This window comes from Aegilops tauschii, chromosome 4 (assembly GCF_002575655.3).
Source record: "Aegilops tauschii subsp. strangulata cultivar AL8/78 chromosome 4, Aet v6.0, whole genome shotgun sequence".
Lineage (NCBI taxonomy): Eukaryota > Viridiplantae > Streptophyta > Magnoliopsida > Poales > Poaceae > Aegilops > Aegilops tauschii.
The window spans coordinates 527,452,354-527,463,006 of record NC_053038.3 but is presented as its reverse complement, the minus strand read 5'-3'; the positions used below and the strand labels follow the sequence as shown (position 1 = coordinate 527,463,006).

The following is a 10,653-nucleotide window of genomic DNA, read 5'->3' as shown; positions in this document are numbered from 1 at the left end:
GAGAGGGGGAGGAGGGAGGGGGTTGCAACCAGAGAGCTGGCGTCACCGCCCGTGTCACGCTGGGGGAGGAGCGACGCGGTGGGCAAGAGGGTGTTTAATATCTGAGGTATTAGGTGAAGATGGAAGAAAGAGTTTTACATAGAAAGAAAGTGTTGCCAAACTTGGCAGTGATATTTTGCACTAGAACGGTTTAACACCCAATAAATGACTTTACCAAATTCATGGTAAAAATCTGTTCTTACTAGAAGACAGAGAAGGGAAGTTAGAAATAGAAGAGGGAAACTGTGTAGCTGTTCTTATCAGTTTAAATGGGGATAGGAGAGGACTAGAGCAGACAGAATAAACTAGAGAAGTAACCAAGAAGTATTCCACTTAATTAATGATAACCAGCACCTCACCACACTATATAGAAAGATACTCACTACATTCCTTTATGTAAGGTGTATTATTTTTTACATGGTGACCAAGGTGCATAATTATACACAAGTTAGGACGAAATTAACCTTGACTAAATCATTGATTTGCGCCAAGTAAATCATTTGGTCTAGAAAATGAAAAGATACACAAAATCGAGAGAGAGATACTTTCCTTTCTTTTCTCTACACAAGGAGAGATACATGCAACTAGGGGAGAGATGTTTTCCTTTTTTTGGAGGGCTAAAAACAGAATTACGAAGAATTGCAAAAAATGCATCTTACATTGTAGAATTTATCGAAAAGAAATACATCTTATACAAAGGAACGTAGAGAGTAAAAAGTAAGAGACTATTCTCGTCAAAATTCCTAGCTAAGGTGAGATCTCTTACGGACAGATGTCCTCATTAGTGTCTATCCAATATTTAACCCCTCTGTTTCTTGTGACTACTAAAGTTTCGTATGGTAAGATCCAAAATAACTAATGCCATGTTTAACCAGCCATGATTTCACCTCACCATGCGGCCGCAATGACTAGACAAGGCCCCGTCCGTCCTCAAGCACCACCTCCACTTAGGGATACCAATGGATACCCATTACCCATGCACCCTGCGGGTAGAAACCTGAAACCTGGGATAAAAGTTACCCATGGGTATATAAATAGGAAAATCTGAAACCCATCGGGTAGAGCGAGTACGGGTATGGAATCATAACCCATACCCACATACCCATGTACCCATATAAAATCTATGTGAACCCAAAATTATCTCTACACTTTGTCGTGAATCTATGAACTCAAATTGTATGATCATGTGATGATGTTTTGATGTGCTGTTTTTTATGAGAAGGTGATATCGTTTATTAAATGTGTTGTTGTTTATGATCTGTTATTGTTTATAAGTATGTGTTGTTGTTATAATTAATTTTGTTTATAAATCATGATTATATGTTGTTGTTTATGACCGTGAGTTGTTCAAATTGATGCTTTGCAAACATGGATAAATTTCCCCGCGGATGCCCGTCTACCCTGTCGGGTAACGGGTGTGGAAAGAAATTATACCTTTTGACAAGTATGGGTAAGGATGATGGGTAAGCTCATGGGGGACAAGTAAGGGTATGGGGTGGCTCCACCGTACCTGAGTACCATCCCTACCTCCACTCAAATAGTAAAATAGTGTCACCGTCATTCCATCCAGCATCACCATCAGAAAAAACGGGTGTTACCCAGTGCCATCACTCCTTTTCATGTTCAGTGGTGGCGTCATAAAAGCCATTCCTGCTGAAAGCAAAGCATTTTGTTTATGTCGAGAGCAAAGCATTTCCGTTTAGATTCCCCTTGTTTTTAGTACAGCTGTGTACACACACACACACACCCTTGGTGCGCAAGCCTAGTGGATACATTGCACTATCTACCTCTTACACTTGGCATGAGGGAAGTAGTCTAATTCATTTTTGCGTGAGGTAACGAGGTGATATTCGTCCCCTAGGATCAATATCAGTGAAGTAATCCCGGAACTCTAGAAATCACGAAGAATTTATTCCATTTATGCGGGCTGGCCTCGGAAGAAAATTCCCGATGAAAACAAAGCACTAGTAGTAGAGGACAGTCGGTAGTCGGTAGAAGGTTCCGTTTTGGCTCATTATTGCTCCCATCACCCTCATTTCTTTAAATGATTAAACGTACGTACGCGCATTCATTATCGATGCACAATATTGCTTATTTTAGTTTACAAAAAATGTCTGCTTGCCAAGAAACAAACAAATTTGGGAAAACTTGCAAAACTATGACGTGGCGTGAGTTCTCCCGCTAAGTCTAAGTACTAGCTAACTAACCCCCGCATGCCCAGCCCCAGCTAGCTAGCCGAATTCAATTCAATTTCAGTAGTACTCTCTTTGACGAGGACGGCGCCCCCTTGTACGTACCCATCAATCAATCATTTAAGATTCGATTCGTAGGATGAGTTTTTTTTTTTTTTGAGAGAAATTCGTAGGACGAGTTGGGACAACACATACCACGATTAATAAGCAATGTACTCCCGTCCGATGGCCATGATATATATATATATAGCCCTTCTTGCTCTGCAGTCTGCACACACACGTACAGCTCAAGTAAGCTTTAACTCTGTTCCAGCTAGAATTTTCCCCATTCTTGGCTAGCTTAATTTCCTACTTTTCTACTCCCCTGGTCCCAGAGCGCTTTTGACACGTACTACTCCCGCTGTCTGTCCGAAAAAATTTGTTTCTTAAATGAATGTATCTAGCATCACATTCATTTGAGGGACAAGCTTTTTCGGACGGAGGTTCTTAATTTGTTTGCTCCATCATAGCTTCACCACACCATGTGTTCATGCAATGCAGAGGTAAGGTACGAAACAGCAAGCTAGCGAGGTAATCAATGGCGCTATCAGTATCAGCTGCTGCTCCCGGCCAGGGCCAGCAGGAACCGCCGTGGGGGAAGCAGTTGAGGTACCAGCTCGCTGCTGCTGTGAGGAGCATCAACTGGACTTACGCCATTTTCTGGTCCATATCCACCGGCCCTCCGCCTGCAGGGTACGTAATTACACCTTACTTACTTTCAGGGTTCGTAAGTACGTACTTTTCATATATATATATATATATATATATATATATGATATCCGTCATTTGTATTGTAGAGTTCTGGCGTGGAAGGACGGCTTCTACAACGGCGAGATAAAGACGAGAAAGATCACCAGCTCAACGACGGAGCCGACTGCCGACAACCTCGTCCTGCAGACAAGTGAGCAGCTGAGGGAGCTCTACGAGTCGCTCTTGTCCGGCGGCAACTCCGACCGCCGGGCAAGGCGTCCTGCCGCCTCGCTGTCGCCGGAGGATCTTGGGGACGCCGAGTGGTACTACACCGTAAGCATGAGTTACACCTTCCGACCTGGCCAAGGGTACGTACCTATACTCACGATGCAGATTCCTTTCCATCTATACTCACGATCCGGGGAGAAGCAAAGCATGCCTCATAGCCTAAAAAAATACTAGTAACATGCATGGCACAGCAATTAAGGAGTAGAGAGAGCACTTTGATGACTCTGAGAGTGGCTTTTTTTTTTGAAGCCCTCTTTATCGAAAAAAGAGAGTGGCTTTTTTTGGTACCGCGGTGGGTACACCCCCCTGCCTATATATGTACCGTACAACTTGCCCTCTAGTGCATGGGGATCTGAGCCTTATGCAAAATTTATTTGCATTGTTACATGCCTAAACCAAGCGTCAATATAAGATATTGTTCATCATCTAGACATTCCCTATTTTTCATGATCATAGTTTAAAAAATCGGATCGTTGACCAAACTAGTGAGTTGTCGGTTCAGGTTTTTATTGATTGGGCCACCGGTTCATCGTCCGGTTTTTTACCATAAATAATATATGTTGAGTAATATATAGATGCTAATATAGTGTAAAACATTGATGAAATAAATGGGAGCAGCGATTCGGTCTGCACCCGTGATGAAGAAAAAATTCAAAACAAATAGTAGAAAAATTCACAAAATTCCATATTATTTTTGCATGCATGGTAGATAATTTGGTGCATGAGGTGCTCTTCAAATTTCAAATCATTTAGACATCCATATATCCTGCCACTCGGTGGTACTTACCTCATGTCTCATATATTGCCACGTGATAGTATATATATACTACTTTATTTCTTTAAGTATATATATATATATATATATATAAAAGATATATAAGATTTTTCAAAGTGGTCTATATGAAAAAATTTGCATGTGAGTCCATAGTGTTTAGAATATTTTAAAAACACCTTCATATTTGTACATATAAAATATATATTAAAAATAATATATACTACCAAAATATTCTTATATACTACACGTACATACTCTACGATTTGGCAGATAGTACATACAACATACAAAACTCATGTAAATGTAACTACCACAAGATTTTTGGCTGTGTAAGTTAATATACTTACTGTCAGGTTGCCAGGCAAGAGCTTTGTGAGCAATCAACACGTTTGGCTGTGCAACGCTCAATTCGCAGACACCAAAACTTTCCAGCGCGCGCTCTTAGCAAAGGTATCCCAATTACCCCACGCTTTGTATACATCTTTCGGTCGTTAACTAACTACTAATATCCTGGCGCCTGCTCACGCTACCGGACGCTTAAAAAAAGGCTGCGTCTATTAAGGTCAGCACACTACTTCACCCTTCCAACGTTGTATGTGCACACTACTCAGATTTCTGACCTCAAGATGGTGTATTTTTTTCAGACAGTCGTATGCATTCCCTTTATGGGTGGCGTGCTCGAGCTCGGGACGTCGGATCCGGTGAGTGCACATGATTTTCACTTTAAGTTTTCAGTCACTCACGGCGTATTTTCTTTCGTTTTGCCGACCGGTTACCCTTGTAGGGTTTTAACTAGTCATAAGGGCCTCTTTTGTTCAAAGGAATTTCATAGAAATTTTGGAGGATTTCACTCTTTAGGAATTTTTCCCTATAAAACTTGTTTGGTCTGTAGGATTTGAAACCATATGAACTATTCACGTGGTCTACTTTAGATGCAATTCCAAAGTTAAATTTCCACTAGTCTAACCTCATGGAGTGTTTCCCTTGTTTCATAACAATTATGCATTGCACCTAATGATATAGGAAAGTTCGTGCATTTTTCATGCGCTGCAACCAAACAGCTTATATTATAGATTCCTCAATCACAGAATAGTTTATCATTAACGGGTCACTAAACCCCTCCACTGACGGGTGGGCCATCTATCAGGAGTTATCCGTCAGTGGTGACATGTTCCCTACTGCTAGCAGTGCCTGAAAAACCCATTGCTAGCAGTGCAGCCCCAGTTGCTGAGAACATATTGCACTCTAAGCACATACAAATCAAGGTATACGCAAAAAAATAGGCTTCTAAGATTTCATCTACATTACATAGTTTACAGCCAACAGGATAATACTCCCTCCGTCCCAAAATAAGTATCTCAACTTTAGTACAACTTTGTACTAAAGCCAGAACAAAGTTGGGACACATATTTTGGGACGGAGGAAGTACATCCATACCATGAATCATAAATTGCATGTAATGAGAAGTTGTAGAAATCTAATAGACATAGTTCTAGAAATCTAATAAGTTGCCAACAAATGAAATATGTTGCTTTCTTGGTTACGTCATTGCCTTCACAAGGGGGTGACGAAAGATGAGGAGGCCAATGTCTTTCCAAGACCATAACCCCATGATCAAGATGTGACACCCGAAACATCCAACACCTAAGACCCTTGTCAGCTCCATCTTCATATTTGTCCGGACTATGCTCATGGTAATGTCTGTTTGCATAGCGTCATCGAAATAGAACATCTTCACGGCTATGAAATTTCAGCACCACTGTACAAAACACTCTTTCTGAAGAAAAAAAAGTATCTGGTATAGTGTGCCAAAACATGGCACTAAGGGCGAGACGACATAGGTCTATCCCTGATCTACACGTTGACACATAAATAAATAAATTTTTTTCAGTTTTGTGATAATAACATCATAATAGCATATTCAGTCTTAACAATTATAATCAGTTGAATCCAAAGTTTGGAGATCAAATGGTGGAGTAAAACATAACAGTGCTTTTCTTGGTTACATCGATGCCCTGCTGGTGGAAAAACCCCTCACAGGAGAACTCGGATCCATTGCCAGTAGTTTTATACAATGTCGCCGAAATAGGATCCATGTTTTTAAAATTCAATTCAACTTAGCAATGCAAGATTAAAAATTAAAAAATCTCATACTTAGTTTAATGTAAGCTCAAGATCGTGTGAATGCTACAAAAGCAAGTTGAGGTTTATTAGGCATATACATGTCAACTTTATGAATAACAAGCTTAGGTATGCACAAAGTTGTGATATATCTGTCTAATAAATCTGATGGTCTTGCAGCATTGCACGAAGCTCCGCAATGAAAGCCAATAGAAATTGGCCAAGAGTAGTTGAATGTAAGCTTAACACCGTGCAAATGCCACAAGAGCAAGTTGAGGTTCATCAAGAATGTAGATGGCAAGTTTATAGATAGCATTGTTAGCTACCATGCTATGTATAAAGTTGTGATCTATTTATCTAATGAACATGGAACTAGGTCTTGTCGCATCACACGATAAGAAAAGTCTCAAAAACTCTGCAATAAACAATCATTTTAAATGGCATCAGAATTGCATATAGCATGCATATAGCACTAATGACCGATGCTAAAATCATGGCCAATGGGTTTACATATGACTAAGTCAGAAACAAAATCAAGGTCAAATATCAGGCGGCCCTGAAATGTTACCCCTTCCCCAATACATTTGTTCATGCAAGAAAGTCATGTGGTGAAGGAATAACATATACGAGGACCGCATGGTGTATATCCTTGAATTAGTCTATAAATTAACCTGATGTAAACAATTGTTCATGCTTTTATAATTGGCTAACAGAAAGTAGCGCTTATATTATTTCAGAAAATTTACTCACCATTGTCAATAGAGTACCTATGCTACCCATATGTAAACAAGCCTATGCTAGTTTTATTCATTTAGCTAGTTTCACAAAAGAATAGCTTAGACCGAGGACGTTGTTCCCTTGAATGGTAAGCACTCTTTCTCCTGATGGATCATGTAACCACGAACAATGCCTACTTATACACAATTGGTTGCGTGTACAAAATTCGATAGGAGACAAACATGCTTACAAATGATGGAAGCAACAAAATTGGTCTAAGTTATTCTTTAGAAAATCAGGTAAATAAAAAAGCTAGGATATGCATGCCATAGATATTACCCAACTTAGAATAGGGTTTAGGGTGTAGGCTTAAGAGTTGGCTTTAGTGAAATTAGAACCAAATCCTCAGGCCTGAACACTATAACCTATTGTCTTATTATGAGATTTTTGATCATTGGCAAAATTCAATTTTCTTCAAAGGTATAGAGTCTCTCAGTATTAGTGAATGGAAAATTTTCGTATTCTTATAGGATTCAATATATCATGCCATCTAAGGGCCTCTTTGATGCGTAGGATTTTGAAACCGTAGGAATAGGAAAATTGTAGGGTTGGAGTGACATGCCCGCTTGAGTTCTATAGGATTAGCAACGAGTGTTTGATTGCACAGGAAAAACAAAGGAATTGTAAAAAGAGGTTGAAGTGGATGTGAGATTTCCTATAAAATATAGGACAAAAGATTCCATAGGAAAAATTCATATGGAAATCAATCCTACGAATCAAAGGGCCAACATAGAAAAAAATCCTAAGGATTTCAATCCTCCAGAAATCCTATAAAATTCTTTTGAATCAAAGGAGCCCTAAATGCTGCATTTTTCCTATTCCTGCATTTTTAGAATCTTGTTAACCAAAGAGGCCCCAAGAAACAGGTAAATGTTTACTAGCTGAGAGATCCAGCTATCCTAGATGGATTTTTCGTACAACCATCAACGATGTGTCAATCCGTCATCACACACTTATTGTTAGATATACGACACGCAATAGAGAACGGAGAAGATCAAATTGACACGGAGGGACACAAGATTTTAACATGGAAATCCCTCCAATGTGAAGGGGAAAAAACCACAAGTTCTAGTCAGCGAAACTTCACTATATAGGAAGAGGTTACAAACGCCGGGGATTTACAACGACGATCTTATCCCATGCGGCGGCTTACAAAGGGTATATATGGCAGTGGTGAAGTAGGTCAATGTTGATCCATACATCCCATCTCCACTATGGCTCAAGCCTCCCGATGATGGATCTCCGCTCCACTCCGTCAGAAGTTACCCTTTATAGGAATTTGGATCACAACTTAAAACTTACCACATACATGTTCCTTTTCCAAACAATCTGAGATGTGTGTCATTTCTAACAGATTCAGCCACTCGTCAACAACGATCCATCATGATAGACTAGAATGTAGACTACTACTAACATGTTAAAGGCATAGCCTAGTGGTGGAAAGGGGCCGATACCTTCCCATTAACTCAAGTTCAAGGCATGGTACTTGCAATTTGGGTTTGTTGCACAAATTACTATAGGGTCCTTCCTTGCAGTCTTTATGTCAGAAAACATGTTTATTACTCCCTCCATTTCTTTTTACTCCGCATATAAAATTTGTTTGAAGACAAACTACACAAAGTTTGACCAAATTTATATCAAAACGTATGAACATGTACAATACTAAAACTATATAGTATGAAAATATATTTCATGATGCATCTGATAATATTGATTTCATATTGTGAATGTTCATATTTTTAATATAAAGTGAGTTAAACTTTTCAAAGTTTGACTTTGACCAAATTTTATATGCATACTAAAACGAAACATAGAGAGTATAACTCATTAAAAAGCATGCTTATTTTTGTTGGCAAACAAAAGAAATTTATCATGCTAGTAGTATGAATTGTTCTTTGCATGAGGAAAGACAAACTACGAAATCAACAGTAGGTGAAGTTTTCCCCCCCTTCATCAGTCCATATTAATGAGGTGCTACTGACAAAGTGCCATCGATGGACTTGCTAGGTTTTGGAGGACTCAAACATGGTGCACTGGATCAGCACATCTTTCTGGGAGCTTCACTTAGCATCATTACCAGCATGCTTGGAGTCAGAGGAGCCGAGCTCCAACCCGTCATTAGCAAAAAGAACTGGCGAGGCTGACATTATGTTCGAAGACCTCAATCACAACACCATTGAGGGGATGATCTCTGAGCTAAGGGAGGTCGAGTGTTTTTCTGATGTCGACCTTGAGTGCATCACAAAGGAGATAGATGAGTCCCACAGCCTCCTCGAGGGGTTGGACATGCGTGCTCTCGAGGACAACTGGATCTTGGACGGGTCCTTTGAGTTTATGTCTTCCCCGCAAATGGTGCCGGCTATGGATGCCCCATGCACGGAAGATGTCAACGTCACTTTAAGTAGCTCCGTTGAAGGCACTCGACCATCCTGTTTTATAGCTTGGAGGAGATCAACGGAGTCAAAAGAAGCGGATGCGCGGGTCACCGAGGAGTCACAAAAGTTGCTGAAGAAAATTGTGGCCGGCGGTGCATGGACGAACAATGGTCGTGGTGGCACCATGGCGAGAGCTCGGGAAACTAACATCAAGGCCCATGTCATATCAGAGAGAAGGCGTCGGGAGAGGCTCAATGAGATGTTCCTAGTTCTCAAGTCACTAGTCCCGTCCATTCATAAGGTAATAGTTGATGCAGTATTCCCCGCCGTATGGAAATATTCAATTTTATTTAGTATATTGCCTTCTAAAAGAAGTTCTAGTTATATTGTGCACATTTCTTTTTAGAAAATTGCACCTCATTATTTTTCATAGCATTTCTTTCTGGATCGTTGTTAATTGCAGGTTGACAAAGCATCAATCCTTGTAGAAACGATAGCTTATCTCAAAGAGTTGGAGCAAAGGGTAAAAGAGCTAGAATCCAGCGGCGCACCATCACCGCGCCTGAAAGAAAGAATATGATGGAGGCTCCATGATGTCACAGGAAGGAAGAAATGTCTCAACTGGATCTAAGAGGAAGGCATTGGAGAGGGAGCATAATGATGGCCACATCAACATCGTCAATGTGACCGGGATGTAGGGATTATGTGTGTCCTGCAACTATTTAATCCCGTTTGGAAATAATTATGCACTATATATGCAATTATTGTTGATGGAACTATAAGTTGAGGAATCTATACATACTCAAGGTGTACTTAAGTAAATATTAATGAAGATTAGTATTGGAATATAGTATCAAATAATATACCAGAAAGATCATCCGAGTACAATACTAAAGTAATTGGAAGGAGCTAGGTTTGTTGTCAGATTACAGGCCTGATAAAAAAAGAAAATTAACATACATAAATAAATTGTATATTTAATTATGACACATGACCCACATAGATGTGTCCAATTACAGATGGGTTATATTATGGTTGTTAATCTTATCTGGATTATTTTAGAAACACAAGTTTAAACAGCTTGAAAAGATACCTGTAAAACACACACGATCTTTGAAATTAGTAGTATAAAGGCTAGTCATAGTGCGGAGTAACTTAGACTAGTGTCATGACACTACTCTATGATATTACCTTCATAGTGAAAAATATCATAGATGGTTGCATTTATTAGGTTGTAGACTCATTTTTCCTTGGGTTGTGTTATGTTACAGTAACATATTAGAACAAGTATAATAAGGTGATGTATGCGGACTATAAGGATTTAAATATTGTGTTTTTTCTGAGTTCGAAGAGAAGC

The 10,653-nt window shown here is 39.6% G+C and overlaps 1 protein-coding gene across 1 annotated transcript; it reads left to right on the top strand.

Annotated features, from left to right (window-relative positions):
- Positions 1-2,433: 2,433 nt before the first annotated feature.
- On the top strand, positions 2,434-10,256 carry LOC109762939 (anthocyanin regulatory R-S protein). The gene is made up of 7 exons (XM_040386354.2): positions 2,434-2,963; positions 3,068-3,328; positions 4,377-4,473; positions 4,571-4,585; positions 4,668-4,724; positions 8,929-9,597; positions 9,760-10,256. The coding sequence occupies exons 1-7, from the start codon at positions 2,809-2,811 to the stop codon at positions 9,874-9,876; spliced, it is 1,371 nt and encodes a 456-aa protein (XP_040242288.1). The 5' UTR covers positions 2,434-2,808; the 3' UTR covers positions 9,877-10,256.
- The last annotated feature ends 397 nt before the right edge of the window (positions 10,257-10,653 follow it).

What these genes read in the sequence shown, in the direction of transcription:
- LOC109762939 (XM_040386354.2), top strand. Translation starts at nt 2,809, where the DNA reads ATGGCGCTATCAGTATCAGCTGCTGCTCCCGGCCAGGGCCAGCAGGAA. An exon ending in ACCTTCCGACCTGGCCAAGG is followed by an intron (nt 3,329 to 4,376) that starts GTACGTACCTAT and finishes ACTTACTGTCAG; the next exon opens with GTTGCCAGGCAAGAGCTTTG. An exon ending in AGCTCGGGACGTCGGATCCG is followed by an intron (nt 4,725 to 8,928) that starts GTGAGTGCACAT and finishes TGGACTTGCTAG; the next exon opens with GTTTTGGAGGACTCAAACAT.